The sequence below is a fragment of the Vidua macroura genome, chromosome 8, assembly GCF_024509145.1.
Source record: "Vidua macroura isolate BioBank_ID:100142 chromosome 8, ASM2450914v1, whole genome shotgun sequence".
Classification (NCBI taxonomy): Eukaryota; Metazoa; Chordata; class Aves; order Passeriformes; family Viduidae; genus Vidua; species Vidua macroura.
Genome location: NC_071578.1, coordinates 15589248 through 15614009, shown reverse-complemented (window position 1 = coordinate 15614009; position 24762 = coordinate 15589248). Strand labels below are relative to the sequence as shown.

Genomic DNA, 24762 nt, shown 5'->3' with positions numbered 1-24762 from the left:
GCTCAGTCTGGATTTTCTATATTCTTGTGTTTTTCTTCAGAATCTCACACTCAGGGCAGTGGAAACCAACAGTATCTGGCTTTTTATGCTCTTTGATTCAACAACAGCTAGTTCTATGTTTGCTGAGAACATACATAAAAGAGACCAGCAAAATTTTATAACCTTTTTGTACAACTGTGAAATAAATAAAAGTATTGTGTTTTATTTATAAGTGCTGCTGTAATACAATATTCCCTTAAAAAAACAAGAAACATCTCATTTCATTCTCTACCATGTGAATTTAATTAGCAATTAAATAGTACAGATGTGAATACACAGTGATGAACCAACTGTGGAATTTGAGATAAATGTCAGCTGGAGTTCATAATGTATTATGTGCTTAGTTCTGCATAATTTCATTAGGAACAATAAGGTGGAAAGCTTTATCCTAAATTATAAATAAATAAATAAATAAAATTATGTCTATTTCCATACAGTCCTTTCAAAACCATTTGTGGAAGCATCATGTTTAACAATATTCCCTGAAGAGAGACATTCAACACAGGTAGGAAAGTTTCTTTTGTTAGATAACAGAATTGCACCACCTGGATTTTTGCACCTGAACCCTCATAGGGTCCTGCAGGAACTGACAAGGGCTGGTAAGAGCTGCTGCTGATCCTAACTTCTCATGCCATGTTTCTTCTTCACTGAGCTTTCCAGTGCATCAGCTTTTCAGCTCTCCAGTCTGAAGTAGCAAAGGATTGACTCTAGGGTCACTGCAATCCTAAATAACAAACCCCAAAACAAAAATACAAAGGGCAAATGTTTGCTGCTCTTTATTCACTTTATGCTTTATATAAAGTAATATCAATCTGTAATTCTTGGGTCCCTGCTGGAAAATGCCAGGAAGGGTGGTTTTTGTTGATTTTTTAACAGGATCTAGCACTATAGAAGCCCATGTTGCAGATCTTTCTTACTTCCAAATAAAGAAGTCTAGATAAAAGATTCTCATCTTACAGCTCAATTTACAAAATAAAAGGCAAGCAAAGGAACAAATGCCTTTTCGTAACATTTAGTGTTAAGTTCCACAACCAGTTTATATAGACAGGCTTCATTCCTGAGACCACATGAATGAAGCTCACCATCAGATTTGATGGCAAATACAATTTAATGGGAAATACAAAGCTGCTGTGAAAATGAGAAAACTATTTACTTTGTACAATGAACAAAGGCAAAGTTGTTCTACCAGTTGCACAGGCAATGAAGCATTTGCAGTATGAATTTATATCCACGGAGTCCTTTGACTAGGAGAATTGTTTGCATGTGATACAAAACAACAGGAGTTACAAGATACTCCAATCTAGTTCTTATTAGTACAGAACCACGAATTCAGAAATCTGGGTTTTATGCTGCCACTAAAAGCCAAAAGAAACCTTTCTGGGTTTTGGTACAAATGTTTTTTTCCCCAGTTTTCTAATGTATACCTACACCCTCTTGCTTAATGCTTTAAAGCTTTGCTTTTAAGGCAGTGTCTTAACAAGCTTAAGTAGCTTGCACTGAATTGTTTATTTTAATATAATAATCTCCCTTTATCCTTATTTGTTGTGATGCCTTTTCAGCATTACTTCATTAAAATGTAATAATAATGAAAAATGTAGGTATTTAAATTTACCTAAGTATTATAGTAATACTTTTTTCCATCCTGTGGAATGATTTCCTTATCCATAGTAGGAGCTGTTGGTGCTACCGTGCAGCTGCTGGCAAAAATTCAGTTACTGTTTGTTGCACTACCTTTGTGAGAACCACAGGCAGTTCAGGAGACTGTTCAATACATGACCCTTAAAAGGAGCTCAGCTGAAGAAGTACGTTTTCTGTTCTGATTACATTGCTCTGCTGTAAGAAACTAGTGAACAATAGAACTGAGGAGTAGGACAGATGTGACTGACAAACAAGGAGGTGTAAGTACATAGGCACCAGTGCCCTTGGCCAGTCGAGACGGTGAAGGTGACACACATGGCCAACCTTCCTTAGGATCTGTTGCTGAGAAACTGGTGAAATTTACCTGCAGTGGACTATTCTGAACATAGATAACCTAAGGGATCAGGAAAAAAAAATACACAATCAGGATGAGCTATTCCAATTACTGAAAAGCAAGTCTGACATTTAGAATATTCAAATTCCACTTGTTTACATGTTCTTAGCAATCTGGGAAAAATTCTGCTATGAAAAAGAATGCAACTAGGTCAGTTCATTGGATGGTACAGATAATATGGAAGTAAATTGTGGTGCTGCAATGACTTTTAGCAGTAGTTCAAAGTTCTGTATTCAAATTAAAGGATGAATTGGACATAACATGGCTTCATTCATTTCTAAGTATTTGCCCTATAATTTCAGTGCTAGTCTACCTGATAGTGTTTTATTATGCATTTATTATGCATTACCTGATAAGATTTATTATGCATCTGGAAATCACATATATTTTAAAGAACTATGAAACAAAAAACAAACACAATCACTCAGAAAGTTGTTTGTTTTAAAGGGTTGTTTGTTTCAGGGCTGCAATTTTACTAAAAGGAAGGACTGTTTTAATTCCATGTGTACAGAGACATTGTCTCCAACAACACTTAACAAATACAGCCTAATAAATTTAAAGAACCAAGTATCAGTAGAAGCTAATCTTACAATGGAGACCTGTTCTTTACTACTGACATTACTGACATTTTCATTTAACTAATTTGCTTTAAAAAAAATTGGTCCACATACAAAATGAAATGGGTAAAAGCAATTCTAAGCTGAGCAAACATTGTCCTTTTTATTCAGTTCCAGTTGTAGTGGTCTCTTGGTGGTAAATCATAATGGGATCTCTCATCCTCTACAGATCCACAGTCTAGTGGCAGACCATAATTGTAATCAATTGTTACAACTGGTAATCTTTTACTTTGTTCCATGCTTCTGGTAGTTTCACCCGGAAAAGGCTTTCTTTCATAGTCTGTTGAACTATCTTCTTGGTGTATGGATGAAGATGGGTGCATTGTTCGTGAAGAGTATGGTGCAAATCTGTTTTTTCCTCTGTTAAATTCCTCTGAGGGATGCACTCTCCTATTGTCTTCAGGACAATGTGGTCGATTACTGCAAGAACAAATATGAACAGTGAAATTCTTAGAAATAAGCCAGTTGATTTATTGTTCATGGCCACCACTAAAAATTAACTGTGTCTAACACTGAAAGAACAATTCAAACCCTCATTCTTGTTTTTACCCCCTGAAATTGAAATCTTCTCTATGGATATTGCAAATTTGTTTGTATTAATTTTCCAATTCTAGTGATTAAAATTACAGCTCTTTACAATTCTACTAAACGAAGTTTTGTTACAAGTGCTATTTACAATTAAAATTACCTGTTTACTGAGGATATCTTTACCTGTGGGACATTTTTTTCCTAAGTCCATGTTTTCATTTCTGTGTGCAATATGTAACAATAGCTCTCTAGTACTTAGTCTCAACAGGCAGTAATATACTTTGGAAAATATCTTCTGCAAGAGAAGACTCACTCTCCTATAAAATACATATGGAACAATCTAAAAATGCAGATGCTATATATACATATACACATGTGTGTGTGTATATATACACATATATATACACATTTCAATTCTCTTTACTCTCAAATACCTTCCTTACTTGGTAAAGTAAGTGGTGTATAAAGCCAATTCAAAACAATCTTTACAATTTAAAAATCTTCTCCCTTACTGAACCACAGATGCTAGAAAGGATCTCTAGAAGTAGCTAGGGTCACTCAAACTAAATCTCATTAGATGAGTTTGTACAGGGGCTATGTCCATTCTTAAAGGATGTGGGACAGTGGCTCTGGGCAACCCAGTTCAGTGTCCGCCCATCCCGCACCGTAAAACTCCATAGCTCGATGTACACAGTGCTTAGGAGTTAAATATGGCACCTGTGCTTTGCTTTTTTGCTTACTGATGCTTCATTTATGCAGTTCATTAGCTTGGACTGTGCTTCTCATGTCAATGATTATGTCAGGGATTCACACAATGGTAACACTCAAAACTCAGTATCAATGGACCATAAATTGGTCACATTATTTGCTCAGTGCTCACATGCAATGGGTTAAACTGCATTTAAGCAAAAATATTAAGACAGATTTTTACACTGTGCAATTAATTTGTATTTCTTAGCTGGGAAACAGAGGGAGTAATACCACAAAGGTAAGTAAGAAAACAATGTATGATATCTGGTACTTACCTGTAATTTTTGTTAAAGTCATCATTATCAGACCCGTAATCTCTGTGAAGTGAAGGAGATGAGGAGAAATGAGGTTCTGGTACATTTTCATGGGAAGGAAAGGACTGACTTCTGCAAATAACCAAAAGAATTTAAAGTTACGAAGACTGCCAACAGTTGTAAGATTTGGGAAAAAATACACATCAAATGAAATAAAATACTTATTTTAATAAAAATTAAAATAACTGTATTAATTTAATACCTCAAAATCATACACTTCACTGTAATAAACATCCTCTGTTTTATTTGTACAATGGAACAAATTAAATCAAACTTAACTAGTCCAATAAATCTGAAATACATTCTGCAATATTAAAAGTATTTTGAAATATGTCAGAACCCAATAGGTTTATTAGTAAATTATGTATGTATTTGCGAGAATATAATGCAAGTTCTGAAGCAGATTTCTAACAAATTATTAACTCATGGAATAAACAAAGACAAATCAAACTTCCTTGTAGCGCTCCTGTTTATCTGTGTTTGGCTGAGGGCATAAATAAAATTTCATATCCTCTTTTGTCCAGAGGACTTCTTTTTATACTTCTTTTTAAGCATAAGTTTCTGTACAAAACAAAGTGGGACAGGAATTTTGTTTCAAGCTGACTAAAAGGCAAAGAAAACACAAATTTTAAAGAAGCACAACCTTCTAATTAAGGAAACATTGGCTTTTGAAGTTGCAACATTCCAGCTTATATCAAACCCTTCTGTATGTCAAAACAAGAAAAGTTAATGAACTAATCATTTATATAGTAAAAGGATGACTGATTTAAAAGTTTATTTTAAAAAATATTTAACTTAAATTTTAAGTTAAAACTGCTGAGGTTTACACTTTTATTCTCTAATTCTGATCTTACAGCTCAAGGATGCTTTACCTGTCTGAACACCATTCACGTGCCAAGTCATTGTGACCTGGATGATCACGAAAAGGTCTCGGCCTTTGTCCATGCCCTTTATTACCATAATCAAAATCTTTTGATTGAGTCTGTTCCTGTAAACCATCATAAGGCTGAGCATCATGAAAAGGTCTGCACCTTTGTCCAGGACTTTTATGATTATAATCTTTCAGTTGCATCTCTGTTTTTAAGTCACTGCGAGGCTGGTGATCATTATAAGGTCTCAACCTCTGCCCACGACCCCTCTTAACAAATTCAAAATCTCCTAATTGCACCTGTGTCTGCAAGCCATCATGTGACTCATAGTCATGGAAGGATCTTAGTCTTTGGCCAGGACCTCTACTGGCAGATTCCAATTCTTTAAAATGCATTTGAGTCTGAAATTCATCATGAGATTGGTGGTCATAGAACAGTTTTCGCCTCTGGTCATGGCCCCTTCCACCGAAATCAAAATCCTTTGACTGCCTGTCTTCCTGCAAATCATTAGGAGATGCATGGTCAGGAAAGGATCTCTGCCTCTGTTCCCGTCCTCTGTTGAAGTCAAAAGACTGTCTGTCTGCTTGCAAATCATCATGAAACTGGTGTCCATGAAAAGGTCTCAAACTCTGTCCATGTCTCTTGCTACTGAACTCTAGGTCGTTCAGCTGTGTGTCTTCTTGATAATCATCATAAAACTGGTGATCAGTAAAGGCTCTTTGTTCTGGTCCCCTGTTGTAGTCCCAATTTCTCATCTGCACTGATGCTCTTAATTCATCCTGATTTTGATGGTCATGAAATGATTTTCGTCTTTGTCCAGGCCCCTTATTAATGAAGTCAAAATCTCGCAACTGCATCTGTCCTTGCAAATCATTTTGAGAGTGGTCATCATAAATTCTTAACCTTTTCCCAGACCTGTTGAGAAGTATTGAGTATCATACTTAAAAGTGCTTCAAGTCATTCATAAAGACAATTCCTTTTTAACCAAGAATTTACATGAAAGACATTGCAAATATGAAGGTATCAAAATTATTAATAATCCAAACTGTATGTAACATAATAAAACCTTCAGTGTTAAAGCAGAAGCTGTGACAAACCTTCAATTGTAATTCTACAATACTTGTTAAACAGGCAAAACCAGTGATTCAAAATTAATTAAAAATAACTGCAGATAATTGCAGAACAATGAAGAAGGACAGGCAAAGTAAAACTGAATTTTCCTAAGTGAACTAACTACTTACAGACTTCTAATAGCATACAATCCCTTTCTTACCCGTATCTTGTTGTTGTTTTGTCAAATTCTGTAAATACATTTTACATGAGTAGGCTATATTAATAAAATCTCTTTTGAGTATCTATGGTATTTTCAATAAGAAACAATTCTTTTCCCTTGTGCTTTTTTTGTTTGGTTTTTTTTTGGTTGGTTGTTTTTTTTTTGTTTTGAATTCATTTTTCAGCCTATTACCCCTGAAAATCTTCATTTGGGAACCGCTCTACAGATCCTTCCATTGCATGTGGTGGTGGGATAATATCTTCATCTGCATCCCATACATCCATTCCAAGGTTACTAAGAGAGGGAAAAAAAAATCTCACATAAGCTTCCTTTTTTAAAGCATACTACTGACAAAAAAACCCACTCTCATAAAATTCTTCACTTCTGAATGACAGAAATTTTATGTTAAGTAAAACTTACAGACAACTCAGAAAATGCTAATCTTGTAAATTTATTTTAAAAAAATCTGACATGACTCCAACTTAATCCTGCACAGACTATGAAAGAACAATAAGAGCAAAACAAAGGACCTTCAATTAATCTAAAAAGAAACAAATCACTCCGGTATTAATTTTAAAATCCATTTACTGCTACAAGGCATCATTGGCACAAATACCTTAGGAAGACGTAAAGGTTGGCTGTTCTTAGGAGAAGATGATAAGCATAAACTTTTTAAACATCAGAAATACAACTACTATGAACAGAGGGGACAAGAACATTGTTCCACTTCCGTTTTATTCTTAAAACGGTTCTACTCTTTTTTTAATATCTTGTTCTACAGTGCCAACAACGGCAGACAGACCACAGAGCTTATGAAGACATCTTTGCAGTGGCTCCTTTCAGTTTCTGAGAGAATACAGACTCAATACACTTCTCACAGAATGATAAAAGCCCAACAATGTTCAGTAGTAGCTGTCAGATTAAAAACGATCTTTTGAACCATATACATTGAAAAGATTAACTAAGTACAGTGCACTTCATGTTATTCATCTGAGAATACACAAATAACTACACATACGTTTTACATCTATGTGTAGTTTCATATTAGAGGTTTAAGAGGGAATTAATTTTGGCTTAGGACTGGAAATGAACTTTTAAAAAATGCCAGGAGACATACTGGAAGATCTTAAGCATACAACTAAAAGCTTTTGTTTACCTTCGCATCGGCTGTGTCCTGAGATCTCTGAGATACACAAGGCCATCCATGCGGTGACCTCTGGCATCGCCAAAAGCTAAAGAAAAGAAAAAAATACAGTCTAATGAATGTGGTCAAACTGAGCCACAAAAATATGAAAGGCAAGTTTCTGTTCCCCATGAGATGCTAAATTTGAAACAATTCTAACTTGGCATTAAATATTTCAGCAAGCTGGCATCATTGCAGCATTTTTTAAAAAGACTCCTGAAACTAGTAGTGGTAGCAAACTATGAGTGAAAAACTCTTTCAAGTAAAACTAAAAAAAATAAGCAGCTAAAACATACTCCTCCTATGCTGTCAGTTTGCTATTGCTCAAGTCCTGCCTGGAATAGAATCAACAGTCAGCTATAAAATCTTCTATATAAGCCAGCACATGAAATTACTGAAAAGATACTAAAATAGAATTGTTGTATTTGTGAGTTTTTAGTAATTGTGAAGTACAACCTGACATGTGCCTCAGTTCAAAATATATACCTACCCTGAATTGCTGCCTCTGGATCCCAGCCTTCAACATCTATAAGATACCTGAAGAAAAATATGACTATGTTATTGTCCCAAAGGGAATAGAGAGTAATATAAAGATGCTATTTTTTGTGAAGAATAATTTCTGCTTTCATACAGCCTTACCTACATATAAGATAGCCAGTTCTATTAATTCCATTAGTACAGTGCACGCCAATGAGTTTCTCTATCAAAAAAGGAAAGAGTCTTTAATAGTCCAGAAAGTGAAATTAATAGAAAGCCAGCACAATAATAAAAAAAAAAATCTCTGCTTTTCTAGCAAAGTAATGATAATTAATGCTTTCTATTTACAAATTCTACTGTCATGCCTGTAAAACAAGAGACACATCCAGACAAGACACATGTCCTCTCCATGCTGGATCTCTAGCAGCTGTTAGCTCACTACTTCCAAACCTGTGATGGCTGAGATTGACTCTGCAGAATGTAGAAGAAATTAAAGAGTGATGGCAGGTAAAGCACCTAACCTCAGCCACTGCAGTAACAGAAAAAGAAATGAAATATGGGTTTGAAAGCAAATCTCAACAAGCAAATGTAGAACTGAGGAACTTAACTTACACATAATGCACCTGAAAGTATGAAATGCTTAAGAGTATAATACATGGAGGAAAAAAGGACCAGTAATCTAAACAGAAATCTTTTAAAAAAAGATTACAATAATCGGCCAAAGGCTAAAAAGCAGAATAAGGTACTATTGCTAGGGTGTTTCAAATAAGAGACTTCCAATAGAAACATGGAAACCCTAATACAGTCATGCAAAGCACTGGTAAAACCCCATCCAGACTATTTATATCCATATTGAAATGTAATGAAAAACAAACAAGTTCAATATATATATAGTCTATATATATATATACAGAAATATATATATATATAAATATATATATACACAGAAATATATATACACTGTGTTGGCCATAAAAGAAGGAAGCTTGTCTTAGCCTGTAAAATCAAATCTGAGATACTGAATGTAATAGTGGGGACAGAGAACAACAATACTTAAAGGGCAACACTGGTATAAGAATAAATGTATAACTGATTAAGTTTTAAGCTAGATTTTTGAAGAAAAATGATGATCATCAGAAGAACAAAGTTTTGGCAGAGGCTGTACTGACAGATGGTCTTTGAAACAGGACACTGATAAAACTTTTAAATGACATAAAATATAACTGAGACAAAATATAAGTGTTTGCCACAGATCGTGACAGTCAAATTGCTACAGAATTTCATTACAAGTTGATGTCCTAAGAACTCAAACACTAAAAAAGACCCACCTTCTTAAACAGTATTTGTAGAAAGAATTCTGAGATATTTTATGGATTATCTAAAACAGAGGCCAAATTACACGGAGGAAAGTTCTCTCAGGTCTCTCAAGTTGCCAAAATGCCCTTACAAGCTGTGACTGCAAGTCCACATGCAGTAACAAATCAAGAATAGATTCTCTCAAGATCAGATTCAGATACACACCATTCTTTGTCACACAAAAAAGTACTAGATCCAAACCAAAAGAAAACTTAATAATCACCAGGTAATTTCCTTAAGCCAAAGGAGAGCAAAGGAAGAACTACAAACTAACTTCCTGAGCAAGTTTCTAACTTCCTGACAAAGGCTTTTTCTTATACTTTTTCATCATCCCACTAGTTCTAATTCAGGCTCTCAGATCTGAAACTTAGGTCAGAACTTTTTCACAAAAGCTGATCACCAACAGGAAGACCCTGGTTATGCTTTGCAGTAAAAACTGTATGCGCTTGGGCAGTTAATATATCTACTTTCTCAAAGAGAATGCCAAAGGAACCACAGCAATTATCACAGAAAGGCCTGAAAGAATGGTCCACCATTACTGGATAAACAAATGGGTAAAATCTGCCTATAAAGAATCACTACCAAAAGAAGTGGGAAGTTTAAAGCCACAAACACACTGTGGCAAAATACACACTGAATTATTTTCACAAAAAGCACCTTATCCAATCTCAGCAAGAAGTGTCCTGTTGCACAGACACTGAAATAGCAGCACAGCCACACTGTGGAAACACTGACACTGGGTCTGTAATCAGATTTTCAAGAACTGTTCAGATCTGAGGGCAATAATGGACTCCTAAGTCAAAAGAACACTACATCAGACTAAATGGACTGAAGCTACTCACACATATCAGTGCCCAGTGCCATCAGAGACCCAGTGCTATTTAAAACATCCATCAAGGGCTGGCAGCTGCAACACTCAGCTGATGGTAAACAATTTGGGTCACACAGAAGGCCTTGCTGCAGTTACTTTGACACGTAACACAAATGTAACACTATTAGGAAGGGCATTTAAGTTACTGGTCATTTTTGAAAACAACATGTTTTGATTGAAAAAAAAGATATGTAGTGGTTTGCATAATGGATCTTATTATGATAATAAAGTGGAAAGTGCTGCAGAAAGCCCGAGAGAATCCCTGGTGTCATAAATGTTATTGAATATTGAAATTAGTAAATGACACAGTTACTACTGAAATAAAATTTTGGTGAGGTTTTTGTTTTTTTTTTACAGCATAGGATGCTGATATTTACCATTTCCTGCATTTTCCCAAAGGAATTTTCTGACCCACTTTTTGAACTGTAGGATAGTAGCATTATCAGGGACTTCCAGTCCAACAGTATAAAGTTTCTTATACTGCACACTTTTAGGTAAATCCTAACGAAGAAAGAAAACAGCAATGGTAAAAAATACTGAAGTCTTGCAACAATGGGAAACCTTAAGCAGTATCTAACATAATGACAATGTAACCAAGTTGTTCAAATCCTGAACAGAAACTGAAAACAAGCTTGACACAACTGTATAGAGATACACTCTCAGAAACTACCAGTAACATTTCTACAATAAAGACTGTCTCAGACTTGGAACAGTTCCCACATAAGATTTATTAATCCCTGCTAAAAAGGCTGCACATTAACTAAGGGAGCAGTTTCTTGTCATTCCATTCTAACCCATTTTACAATGAGTAGTAGTATTTGTCCCTCCTACCCACAATCATGTACATACTCACAAATTCACTCCCTCAATGCCTAGAGCCCAGGTGCATACAAAGATTTGCATTCTGATATAACTGTCATTTATTCTCCTTTTCAACAGGAGGCTGATTAATCACAGTTGTTTGAACCATCCAGGGAAAAATTTTTAATTGATAAAGTAGTTTAAAAACGTACACCTTCTTAAGTGGATTCCACTGAGGATCAGTAAAAAGAATCACTTAGGAATAAATGAGAATATCTTCAGGACACAGGATATACGTCTTCTGCACTTTTTGTGCAGTGCCTGGCACTCAAGTCTTCATCCACTACTGAGTAACCATAATACTAATAAGCCATAAATGCAACCAGCTGGGAGAATGAGCTGTTTCCTCTGTGATAAAACATTTATTTCCTATTGGAGACATAAAAGTAGTCTAGATAGCTTGTCTATTCCAATTCAAGGTAAGAAAATGTGTAATCACTTTAAAACAAAAGTTGCAGTAACTATTTGTACATTTTGATCATGCTTGTTTTACCTTAACTTCATAGTATCGTGTGGTGTATGTTAAATCGATAATTAATCCAAGCTCCACATTTAGGGCTTTCATTGCAGCAATTAAGTCTTTTGGTGTAAATTTCTGGGTTGGGGTAAGCCTCTGGTTAATTGCCTACAAAGAAAATGGAAAATAAATATTTTATTTTTACATTCTAATAATAAGACATTTGTAATATTGAGCTGTTTTAATTAGTACTAGGAAAAATCAATATTAAAGAGAGTGTTTAATTATCAGAACCACATCCATATATTATATAGGTAAGAGGAACCAAAAAGAAAGCACAAATTTATGTATTCCTATTTAGATGAAAATGCAATACAATGTGAGCATTTCTGCTTGTACAGTGTTAACAAACATTAAAATTAGCTCTAACTTGATAGACACAAAAATTCTGAAAAATTCAGCATGTATATATTGATTTTTATGTAACTAAACACACTAAAAAGCAAACACTACAATCTACTTCCCCCAAACAAATTTTGTCCTGCACAGTAACTCAAAACTTGAAGTGTATTTCACATAAAACATAAGGAATTGTGATACAAGACTTCATTTCTAAAGGTTTAACCTTCTTCCCACAAATGTTGTACAGACATTTTTATCCCTCCTTTATCTCTTGACAGAGTGTACTTGCATATCATTTAGCACTGGGGAATATTAAATAAGACTAAATATCGTGACTAAGAAAGCTGTGTGTTGGTGGATAATGAATAATTCATTTCATTTGACAAACAGTGAGAAAAATGTTTACTCACCCTATTGTAGCTGTGGTTTTTGAAATGTGTTCTTCACTTTAGGTATGAAAATGTATCATATACTCAAGACTGGATTTTCTCTGAACAGTGCACTTGTCCATAGTGAGAGCCTTTTGACACAGGCTCAGCCAGAACCAATAAAGACAGTGGCAAAAGATGCAGCAGCCTCAACCACCTGTCAGTTCTTTTGTCAAGAAGAAATTCAAGCAGACTGGACTCAGAACTATTGGAAAGGAAGGCAGCCACAGACCACATACTTCTTAGAACCACAGATGCTACAGGGTAACTAACCATTCCTTGTTTTGACTGTACAGATTCTAATGTAAAATGCTAGCAAGCACTTGTCTTGAGTCTGGAAACAGAGACAGGAAACTGAAATAAAGAATAAACAGCAGGGCAGTCGTATCAAAGCTGGTATGTGATTAGGAAGCTTGAGCTGAAAGGAGGAGGATAGAAAGGATGCAATATTCAGTCCTATGCATTTCAGACACCAGTGCATTGCTGAAAAAAGAGGATGTTGTAGAAATTTCAACAAAATGAACATGAGTCTGTTATGTCACTGCTACTCAGCAGTGACTCTTAGTACAATCTGGAACTGAACTTAACAACTTTGAGGTGACAAAGGTGAATCTGCACAAGGTCTATGGCAGAATATTAAAGAAATTTTACTATACGACACGACACAAACTGAGGAGGAATGTAATTTACAAAAATAAGGTATCTCCAAACATACTGATTGAGTAGACGTGTTGAGAAGGTATGTGTTATGAAACACTATGTTTTGAAAGGCTTGCTGGAATTTTCTGAAAAACTCCTGCTGAGTATTCAGTAGTTTAGGTGTTTAATAGGGCTTTGAGGACGCGAGAAATCTGAACCAATTCTAAAAATCCTCCTAATGGCAATGGGAAAGAACTTGCCCAATTCTTACTACACTACAATGTTACTGTTAGCATTATAATGGTGATGTGAAAGGAAAGACAGAAAATCCTTCCAAGTAAACACATGATCTTTACTAACAGCACATCTTTTAGGACAACAACCCTGTATCTTCAAATACTGAAACTATGTTGTCTCCCTTTAGGAGAAATCACCAATCAAGTTCCTAATGCACAGCAAAGAAGCAATCTGCTGCATATTTAAGAGGTCTGTTCCACCAATTTTATAAATAATAGGACTTTGACAAACTATAACCAATTGGGTCTTCAGCATTTTCAGACAGATTTACTGACCACCTCTGCAAAGACCTCACAGGCTAGCCAGTTACAAATTTTATGTGTATTCTGCCACAAACTCCATGACCTTCAAGCACACAGTCTCTGGCAGACTTGTCATTTCTCTGTCTTGCATAGTTGAGACTGAACAAACTGAAGGGACAGAAATGTTACAGATTTTGCATCCTTGGGTACCAGACTTTATGTCTGGCCAAGACAGTTTCCCAGAACAGAGATCTATGGCCCAGTGAGATCAGTGGGACAGGAAATGAGTAACATGCTGATGTGGAGTGGTCCTTGTGACAAAAGCAAAGAAGCCAATTATAACTTACTGGATTTTATATTCACAGCTTGATTTGTTGACTGGCAGTCTTGGTGGAAAATCACATGACTGCTGTACAATCCATCCACATCTTGGAGAACATGCTAAGTATGACATCCTTGGTGTCCAAGGAACCAAACCATCATCCTAAAGCTGTAAAAACAGCTGCAGGAAGCAAATCCTGCTTTTCACTTTGACCATTCCTAATAAAACTGAACTGAATGGTGATGAAAACATAATGGGTAGTAATATACCCAAAGAATCAAAATTTTTGTGTATGAATACTAGAGAGCAATCTAAAGATAAAAGCTTAGACAGAACATTTCCCTTTAACTGCTATGGTTATGTCAGACCACTGTAGTTTCTTTATAAGTGCTTAGAAACTTTTATTTTCTCTGTATCTAAAGCAAGGACCTGTAGAAGTCAATTTATGCAGCACTTGTCCTATTTGCCCTTCTGTATAAATTAACACTAATTTGCCCTATGCCTCCAAAAACACCTAGGCACTAAAGAATTGAACAGCCTCAACATGACAACCTCCACATATTTTCGAAACAAAGAACTTAAAGATTTAACTCAGCATTTTTAATAGCTTAGGATGGCACTTCATGTTAGCAAGACTCTAAAGGAAATACTAATAAAAGTACTTTTAAAATTAATTAATTAGTAAAATAGAAATCTATGAAGACGTCTTTTTTAGCTATAATACATTCCACCAGATCACTGAAGCTTTTCACTTATGAAATTGCCACTATGGATCTATAATTTTACAAGTTCTGCAGTGGCTGGTATCCTTCAATGAGTGCTTAATTTCCATAAAATTATACTTTGGCTTACATTGCCTAGACTGTTATTCATATCATAAGCTCTTCCATATGATTTTCCTGAAACAGCCATGAAAAGATATTAAATAAGATTATGAATTTAGGCCACTTAATAGTGATCAAATGAAGTATGCTGATTGATTTAAAAGCTGGATTATTTTTAAAAGATAAATAAAAAGAGTAACATCAGAAATAAAGAAAAATAAGAAATAATATAGAATGTTATTTTAAAAAGCCAGATGGTTGAAAGGCTCAAATACGAATAAATTACTTTTTAAAAAACTTTCTTGAAATTTGCATGTATAGTCATGCTATTCTTTATTACTTCTGCAGTTTATCTAATACAGCCAATTTGCAGTTACTTTTATACATACCCCTTTTAAAGGTACTTTGAATGCAATAAATCTCGTTCCTGGTATGGGCTGTCCAACAGGTGTCAAACTCCGCCATCTGCAAGGAAAGAAATATTAATTTTTATATTTTTTCAAGTTGCATGATTCAACAGAACACACCTGCAGCACAAAGCACATAAAAATTGCTGTTATCATAAAGTATAATTAGGTCCCCAAATTTGCAATTATTCCATGAAGCAGTTTCAAAGTATCACCAGGACACTTGAAAAGAGTCTTTTTCCTTCTTCTTCAACTTCCAAGAAATTCCTCTCCTCAAAATGGCAGGATAATATTTACAAACAAGTAGCACTAATATAAAGCAAATCAGATGTGCAAGGTTCAACAGGTAAAAATGTATTGTTGTAGTTGATGGACATTTTTCCACCTGACTGAATCAAACACCTTAAAAAAGTTGCCACAGGCACACATCAATCATTTAATTGACAACGAAATGCAAAGTTTACTTTCATTAACAATACAAATCATCTGTATTTTCCAAAAATGTTTCCTTTGTAATATGCTTCTTTTTCAAAGAAACACTCTTCATTCAACTTTCTCTCACCATTTCGAAAAATACAGAGGATATTCTATCACACCAAAACCTACCACAAATCACCAATAAGATTTGTTACAACACTCAAAACACCTGTAATTCCAAAACCACAGACCTGGTATGCACAAGTTCTACATTGTGCTGAAAAAGCTCTCAGAATATAATATTTCAGAGATTTCAATTTCTAAAAAAGGACAAAAAGCATTATCTGAAGAGGAAATCAAGTTAATCAGCAGATCAATTTTACCTTCAAAGAGGTAACTTACTAAACTTAGAACTATTATTTCTTTTTCTTCTGCAAGTGCAAATTATCTCTATAACCTAACAAGGTGCAGCTGGATGACTTAAAATCTACACAGGTTTTTGCATTTTTGGCTAATACCTCAACTATTAAAACACAAAACATTTCCACTAGATTCTTTAACACTGGTGTCCATTCCCTTGCAATTTTCTGAATTAATACTTAAATTAACCTCTCCCTTTGAAGGAAGCATCCAACAGCTTCTAGATTCCTTTCTAATGTTCATAAAACTACACCATTTAATGAAATAAACCAAATATTTAATTTTAAAATAGTCTAACCACTGAGTACTTTGCTTTGTTCACAATTCCCATATCAGACCATTAAAAAAACTGGAAGTTGGCTGGAAAAAGTATCAATTAAATATCTATAATTATATTTGTCATAGTATATAAACAACAACGTCACCATTCAGAGATGCTTGGAAGTAACAAAGGGAACACAAAGCAGGGTGACCGAAGTGTATTTGGTATTAACCAGTCACAGGAGAATCTCTACAGCTGTGTCTTTAGCACTAACTTCTCTCTGTAATCTTCATCATGAGGCAAAGAACAGATCAAGGCTCACAGTGCAGACATACAGGTGCTTAGTTTAATGGACAACAACTGCAGAAACAACGGATTAATAGCAACTCATCATTAGGAAGGCTATTGCAAACAGCTGGTCTGTTCAAGACATACAAGGAGAGAAAGTGTAAGGGCAAGCTAGAGATAAGATAATCAAAAGCTGTTTCAAATAAAACCTTCGACTAAATTCTAATTTTTTTTGCAGGATAAGTCTTCTTAAGTGAATTTTCAAGTTTGTAAACTCAGCAGTCTGGTAGCTTTATGCTTGCTGTGAAGTATGAAAACAAAAATCTGAGACTATGTTCCATTTACTCCTATTTAAGAGATGTAAATTGTACATTATACAATTCAGATCAGAAATTCAGTGCTGTTTTAACCTGCTTTCTCTTGGAAATCTATAAGTGGAACAAAAACCATAATTATTATAGATAGGAGCATTTAGAAATCAAAAAGGAAGTATCAAAAAAGGGCTTTAAAATTTTCTTTAATTCACAATGTAAAAAAGGCTTTGTAAAAATTCTGAACTTTTTTTCATATTAGGGGATTTACAGAACAATACCCCAGGATTATCCAATTTGTTGTCAGACCTTAATAAACTTGGGGTTTTATTCTCTTGTATTTAAAGCCATTTAAATCCTCCCAGAAAATCTGCACAATCAGCAAGAAATTCAAAAGCTGCTGACAGCTCTATGGTAGAAAATCAGCAGAAGGCACTTTTCATCAAAAATATAAAGGGTATGTGTTCCATGTTATCTTTAAAATGGTATTTTAAAAGGAAATTTCAGCACACTGCTGCAGAACTAAAAATAATACCAGCAGATTGAAATTAACCAAAGACTAGCTAAGGAAATAAATTTACATTTGTTCTGTTCTCAACAAAGGAACATGGCTGGGAATTAAAAGTGGCCTGGACTAAAGAAAGTCAAACTACAGAATAAGTATAGATAAAGGCAGAATGATCAAAGATGAGCTGCAGGTGGTCACATAAACAGGAATTAGAGGAGCAAAGACTTAACTAAGCATTTTAGCAAGTACAAATGAGACTTGTGACACGTGATTTTTATCCTGCTTGAACGTGAGTGCAAGGAAGAAAGGCAGAAGTCAGAGGTCTTATCACAAGACTTGGCACCATCATCATCCCTGTACCAGTGACTAAGAGCTACAGAAGCTTGAGTGAAAACCAGGCTGGACATGAAGAAACTGATTCTGGATTACATTCAGCTGCACATTTTATCTGCTTTGGTTTTATTAATAGAGTCAGCTGTGGAACAAATGGGTGGTTTTTTTCATAATTTATTTTAACATTAACATTGTTAAGGTCATATGGAAGCTTTAATTTCCAGTAAAATTTTCTGGTTTAGAACTGATTCATAGTAAGATTTGCATTAACAATTACTGTCACCTCTAGCAAGACCATTTAAAAAATACTACTTGGAACTTCTTTTCCTTTTTTTTTTTTGGCTACTGATACTGCATGATATAAATGCAGCCAGATTGTCCAAGTGACTTCCATACCTCTATAGACACCAGATTCAAAACTGATGGTAGGAAACACTTTTACAAGTAGAATATCATCCTTCTCTCCCACTCACTGTTGAACATGCACAATCCATTATGCCACAGTATTTAATATTCCTGTCTAAATGAAAATGCTGATGCTTTAAGTTTGGACAGGAAAAATTCAGTTAAAGAAGCATGTTTATAGTGCATAGGCAAAGATAATTCAGCTTTGCCCTTCCAACAAAAAAACCCCACTCCGTATTTTTTATATTCAAGGGAAACTTGCCAGAAGGTGACATTTCTGCAGATGCTCTTCAGAACTCAACTGGAGTTCATGTAATTATACACACAGCAGGATTTTGGATGCTGAAGCACAGATGCATATAAATTTGTAAAAACATCATAGTATTTTATTACTTGTTACACAGCTTGGACTGTCTGATTCTCCACTAAAACATCATAGTGTATAACTACTGAAACCATTTCAGACACTGAAGAACCAGAACTCGACTCCATGTGGAAACTGCAGTGCAAGGGGTCACTTGAACCCCCCTTTTACACTGGTGTCTCATTTTGCTGCAAAATTACTTCACCAGCACTGTTTTGTAGGTTTGAGACTGCAATGGACACTACACCATAGCTCTGCTCCAAGACATTACTGGTAAAAAAGAAAAATAATTTTCTTTATCATAGAATGGTTTGGGTTAGATAGAGTAAGCCTTAAACATCATCTACTTCCAACTCTCCTGTAACAGGAAGGGACATCTTCCACTAGACCACGTTGCTCAAAGACCCATCCAATCAGCCTTGAAAACACTTCTAGTGTTTTAGTGAAAACACTTACAAGGAAGGGCACACAGACCCATTCCTGTGCATCACCATCCTTATAGTGAAAAATTTCTTCCTTACATCTGATGTAGACCTCTTCAACTTTAAAGTCATTACCCCTTGTCCTAAAAAAAGGTTCACCATTTCTTGTTGAGTTGCACTATTCCTACTTATTACCTTAACTGAAACCCCCAATTTATTGTATTGCTTGAATTAGCATCATGAAATTTGGATTAGAAGTGTTAACAATTGAGGCACTAACAGGAAGATAAAAGACATAAGTATGTAGTATCATTTTCCTTATCTCTTGCAGTACCATTAAACCAAAAGAGTTAGAGTATTGCTATTACAGCACAGAGATTGAGGTTGTGCTCCCACAGTCTGCACTTGTCCTAATGCTCCAGGGTACCACAATCTCACTTCTGCCAACACCTATTTGTGGGACCAGTAAATTGCATATGCAGGATCATCTAGACTCAAATTCGTTTCCTTAAGTCCCTTCCAGGGTTCACTTCTATGTCTTCCTGGCTTACTGAACTGACAGTGAAGAACAACATGCTGTGCTAGAACAAGGGTGACATCCATACCCTGCTGCAGGAGACTGAGGGGCTGGCAAAGCCTTCAACTTCTTTACTGCCAAACCCGTTACCCCTGGCAACCCCCTTCAACTTCTTTACTGTTTAACCCCTGTTAAAGATGTCTAGCTTTATTTCTTAGCAGTATAAAAACTATGTGGAGAAGTTGAAAGCACTTCAGTATCAGGGACTTGGTCAGAAGGTAATACTAACTTGATAATCAAATACTTGACAGTAGCTGTTTCTCTCCCTGAAAGGTATTATTTTCCAATTGTACAAGTCAAAAGTACAGTCCACTGATTCTTCCATACTTAAGAAATCTGTGTAACCTGAAACCTTCTCTAGTTCAAATGAGGGGGGAGGATAAGAATGGAGAAATTATTCTCAAAGTTTTAGTAGCAATTTCCAAGGATGAAGAAAACAAGGACAATTAATTGCTTTCCAATTTCTGAATCACTGCTTAAAAAACTAACCTACTTTAGCTCACTTTTATCCAACAGGTAACTAAACTTTCATAGAAATTTTCAGAGAAAGACATGTTCAAACAGCTTTTTTTAAAAGTTTATTCTAATTTTAATCCCTGAGTTTCAGCCATGGAAAACACTTCAGCTTCTTTATTTTTAAAATTCTGTTCATCTTTTGTTTCTATTTACTGGGTTTTGGACCAACAAATATTACAGGAGCGCATGTTTTTTGTATCTTATTGCTCCTCCTAAGAATGCTCTTAATAAATCTACTTAACACTCCCCTGAAACCACCATAATGTAATTCTCTCCTCAAGTAATGTATAAACGGGGCAAGTTGTTGCCCCATTAGAGAGTGCCTTTATATCTCGGCATACCCTCCTATCCAAAAAGTTTGTATTGATGTAATCAAGAACACATGGGTTAAAACTCTTAACTTGAACTTCTTTTGTTGTGCTTTATTAGAGCTGAAGAATAGAACTGTATCTGTTTTAAATGACATCATTCTGTGGTCCACATATGCACTCCCAATCAAGTCATCACAAGGCCTGTATAGAGCATTTGGAATAATTTGGGATTATTTTTGCTGATACAACATCACTGTTGTCCTCTTGTTAGAAACAAAGCCACGGGATGTTTTGGGATCTGAATTCACAAAAACATTCTTTGATCTTGTGCATGCAACCACTTGCTCCCATCTTAACTCTTCTGCCATTCCTAGTCAAAAGCATGGATTACTCTCCCATTTCCCCTGTACACATACACTTGGGGGTCATAAGATTAGGAAGAAGGAACCGTGTGTGGCCAATGAAGGAGAATTGTTCACAGACAGGTTGGAGCATTATACTCACCTGGGGAATGAATGGCTGGGCTGTTCCTGTCTTGGAGAAGATACCTACCTTAACCTGTCTGTAGGTGGTGAAGATGCTTGAGGCAAGAAAGCGCCTGGGGCAGTCAGTGCCCCTCTCTGTGGGATGCCCGCTCCTGCCTCTTGCTTAGTGTGAGGGATACTTACCCATCAGGGATAGTATTCTTCTTTACCATGCTGAAAACAGGAGCAGGCAGAGCAGGAGGCAGCGGTGAAAGTGGGCACTGCAGCAAAGGAGAGAGAACCGCGCGGTTAACACGGTGCTAATCTCTTTCTCCATCAGTGGGCCTTTGCATAGGGCTGCGTCTCAAATAAAACAAACCAAGCAGCCAGCTGGGGCTTGAAGCCGTCCTGAACAAGTTCTGCACCTCTGCAAGCTATCCTATTTCTCCACTGCTACAGCACGACAAGAGAGAAAGACAACTCACCTCTCCTCTCCAGGTGATCACAAGAAAGAGAGAGGAGAGGCGGCAGGTTTCTCTGTAACTCTGGCAGCAGCGCTGCAGGCACGAAGATCTTCCTGGCAGTCCCTTCTGTCCCACTCCTGCTGCTCGGAGCCGTCTATTCCACCCTTGCGCTCCCAGTTAGAACCCGTCTCAACGAGAACCTCCAAGCAGCTGCAAGAGGCGAGGCCGGCACCTCAGCAATGGAAGAACCATCGCCTGCTCCCCCCTAACCTAGACGGTTCCGATCCCGCCGGACGCCGGGCGCCCGCCAACCTTGGGGGGCCGGGCTGGGGGGGGCGAGGGGAGCGGCCCCCATGGCCCCGCTCCACGGATGAGGCTGATGGGGCTGCCCCTCACAGCCGCACGTCCCCGGGGCAGGACCTGATGCGGGGCCGGCCCACGGCTCGACAGCGGCTGAGCTCGGGGCAGGGACAAACAAGAGACCGGGGCGGGGGAAGGTCGCGGCCCTGCTACGGGGGGCGGGCAGGCGGCTGTGGAGGGAGGCGGGCGGGCTGTGAGGGGAAGGGCGCGGGCTGCAGACGGTGACAGGGAAGAGCCCGTGCGGCGGCGGGGCGGGGCGGAGAGGAGCGGGGCTGCGGGCGGCCCGTACCCGGACAGGATTTCCCTGGCGGAGGAAGGAAAGGCTGGTGCGACACAGAACCTTCCCGAAAGGGCCGCGACTGCGCCTGCGCGGCCGCGGCGGGGCGGGGAGGGGCGCGGGGCGCGGGGAGCGCGGCCAATGGGGCGAGGGGCGGCGGCGGCTCCGCGCGTGCGCGGGGCCGGGCAGGGCCGGGCCGGGCCCGGGAGCGCCGCAGCCTCGGGAATGGTGGTACGGGCTTCATCTCCGGCTGCGTGGTTCGAAATAGACCAGCAGTCAAGGATGTTCGAGTGATGTCGGTTTAGAAACCAGCTAATCACCTGTCTCGCTTTAGCCAATTTATTTTGGTTTTAAAAGTTCTTGAAATTTATTACTGCCGTGTACTCCTGCACACCGCTCTGCGTTGGTGTCAGTGGGAGGCGGCCGGGATGGTTGTCAGTACTAGAAGCACGTTCTGAAAAGTTAAACCATGATTTACAGTGAAATAGCTGTTGTTATGTTGGTCGTCAGAATTTGTTTGTTAATACGTTTTTATTTCTGCTTGATACGGTATCCTTTAACACGGCTCATGGAGCAAGTACATTAAATAGTCTATGAATATCTTTTTTTTGACTACGTTTTTCTTTGCTCTGTGGTATCTTTTTTCCTCAAAGACTTCCTTCAGTCATGAGTAAGTGCTTTGGGGCAGCAATTTTGAGGTGCCTCATGTGTGGAACTTACAGATCCCCTTTCCATATACTGCTTGCGATGCATTCCATATTGGATGAGTCCTCTTGGTGCTCAGTACAAACAAACAGATCATACCTCTTCATTTTTGCATATTTCTTTTAGTATTTAACTATTTTTATTCCCTGCAGAATTACTAAACATCAGCACTTATATTTTTAATTGAATCATTCATTGAAGTTCATTTTAATCTGAGTCTTTGGGATATCAATAGAAATTGAAAAGGACAAGAGACATTTTGTTAATAATAATGCTGGTATAGATCAGTAATAGCTCTTGGTTTTGAATGTGTGGATTTGCATTTCTGTAGCTGAGAGCGGAGTCCTTTTTGAAAAGGGAAAACTTGCATCAAGTGATTTGGCTTTGACTTGTTACAAATAAATATTTGTGCGTTTTTGAGGGATGCTTGTAGGCAGTTTGATTATATTAGATTGAAGGAAGATGAAGTAATCATGGCTGAGCCGTGCCTGTAAACCAACGGTCTTGGAAAAGTGACCTTGACTTTCAGGAAAAAGTTAAAACAGCCCACTGAACAACATCTGTTTTCTCTGTTCAGCAGTACAGTGTGACACTGCCCAATACTTGTGATGCAATAAGTGCCAAATATTGGTTTGACTGTGGTAGGTTCCTTACGGCATTTCTCGGAAATCGCTTTGCTCTGACTTTGGAAAGAGCGCAGTAACAGCCGGCAGCGATGCAGGTTCATTTCATTGCCTTTGCCCGCCGCCGCCAGGGGGCGCCGGTGCCGCGGGCTCCGCGCTGGGCGCGGCCGTGGGGGAGGGAGCGCCGCGCGTTCGGCCTGGCGCGGCGGAAGGGCCCGGCCTTCGAGCGCCTCAGAACCGCGCCTAAAACCGCGCCTAAAACCGCGCCTACGGAAACGGGACAGCCGCTGGTCAAGCAGTTAGCGTGTAGGGAAAAAAATATATGGCGTTTGTGCTCTACTGGATGTTTGTCCTGATTTGTTTTCCATAGCTTGCTGGAGACACTGAGGATGTTGGTAGATGACAAATAGAATGGCTTGTAAATCAGAACCTGCAGGAAGGTAGTACAATAAAAATACTTATTTACATATTTTCCTGCTATTGTGCAGCAAAACTTAACAAGTCAGTTAGGAATGTATTTATTTTATTTTTACGTGCTTATATTGAATAGTCCCATTGAACCTGGTGGCATTTCCCATGGTTTAAGGTAGACGTTTCTCATTCTCTCAGCAGCAGCAGTAGGAAGTGCAGATGATGTGTGAGGTCTTACTGCTGAGGAGGGATGCTCCCAAACCTCTGTAAATACTTTCTCTGCCCTAAATGAGGAACACGTGCTGCTGTCTCGGCCATCCCCATCACCTCAGCCTCAACTTTGCCCCTACCTGAACAATGTCGGTACAGCAATATGCAAAATAGAGACTACCTAAAGTTGAAAGAGTACTTAAAGTATCGTTTACTTGTTCTGCAGATGCATTGTATTGTCTTTATTGGAGACTGAATAGTGCCTAGACAGACCTGTAATCTGACCCATTACTTTTTTTTTTTGCAGCCTCTGTGCTGTTTACGCTGTGTCATAAAACAAATGGCACTGCTGTTAACTGGAAAATCTGGTCTAGCATACATGATGTGCATTTAGAGTGACAGTTCTGTACCTTGATCTAGACTTAATGGTACCACTCTGAATGGAGCATCTGGTAGAACAAGTCTTCCTTAGGACATATAAGTATTTATTTTACTGAGATTAGCAAGGAAACTTGTATATGTATTTGATTATATTATTAAACATATTATGAGAAGAAAATAAGTATACAAATGATTGCTCGCTTGTATAGTGTTAGTAGTTGGAGGAAGTTTCTGGAACTTTCTAAGACAACCTGATGTCCTGGTCCTGCTGGAGCTGCCTGTGACCCCATTTAAGTTTCTCCAAGTGTACGTTCACAAACAACCTCTCTTCACAACCCCCTGCTCTTGGAGCAAGTCCAGGATGACAGTGCCTGCTACAGCAACTGTGCCTTTTTTACCCAGGTCAGGTTAGGCACATCTGCCTGCCAGGTATCCTACCTGAAAGCTGGGACCAGTACTAAATTCAGTCTTCTGCAATTTCCAATTGACTTTCTTCCCCTCTGCTCAGACATTCTTCATTCATCTTTTGGTGATTTGTTTCTGTT

At 37.7% G+C, this 24762-nt stretch overlaps 1 protein-coding gene across 1 annotated transcript; it reads right to left on the bottom strand.

The window, feature by feature from the left end:
* Positions 1-182: 182 nt before the first annotated feature.
* Positions 183-21960, bottom strand: LOC128811079 (uncharacterized). The gene is made up of 12 exons (XM_053984381.1): positions 21900-21960; positions 20991-21067; positions 15171-15246; positions 11664-11795; positions 10687-10810; positions 8245-8305; positions 8096-8142; positions 7579-7654; positions 6615-6716; positions 5153-6064; positions 4242-4352; positions 183-3108 (listed from the first exon to the last, which is right to left on the bottom strand). Exons 2-12 carry the CDS (start codon positions 21017-21019, stop codon positions 2796-2798), a joined length of 1983 nt encoding a protein of 660 aa, XP_053840356.1. The 5' UTR covers positions 21020-21067; positions 21900-21960; the 3' UTR covers positions 183-2795.
* Between the last annotated feature and the right edge of the window lie 2802 nt (positions 21961-24762).

What these genes read in the sequence shown, in the direction of transcription:
- LOC128811079 (XM_053984381.1), bottom strand. Translation starts at nt 21,019, where the DNA reads ATGGTAAAGAAGAATACTATCCCTGATGG. An exon ending in CACGATACTATGAAGTTAAG is followed by an intron (nt 10,811 to 11,663) that starts GTAAAACAAGCA and finishes TTTCTTCGTTAG; the next exon opens with GATTTACCTAAAAGTGTGCA. An exon ending in CGTGAATGGTGTTCAGACAG is followed by an intron (nt 4,353 to 5,152) that starts GTAAAGCATCCT and finishes GGTTATTTGCAG; the next exon opens with AAGTCAGTCCTTTCCTTCCC.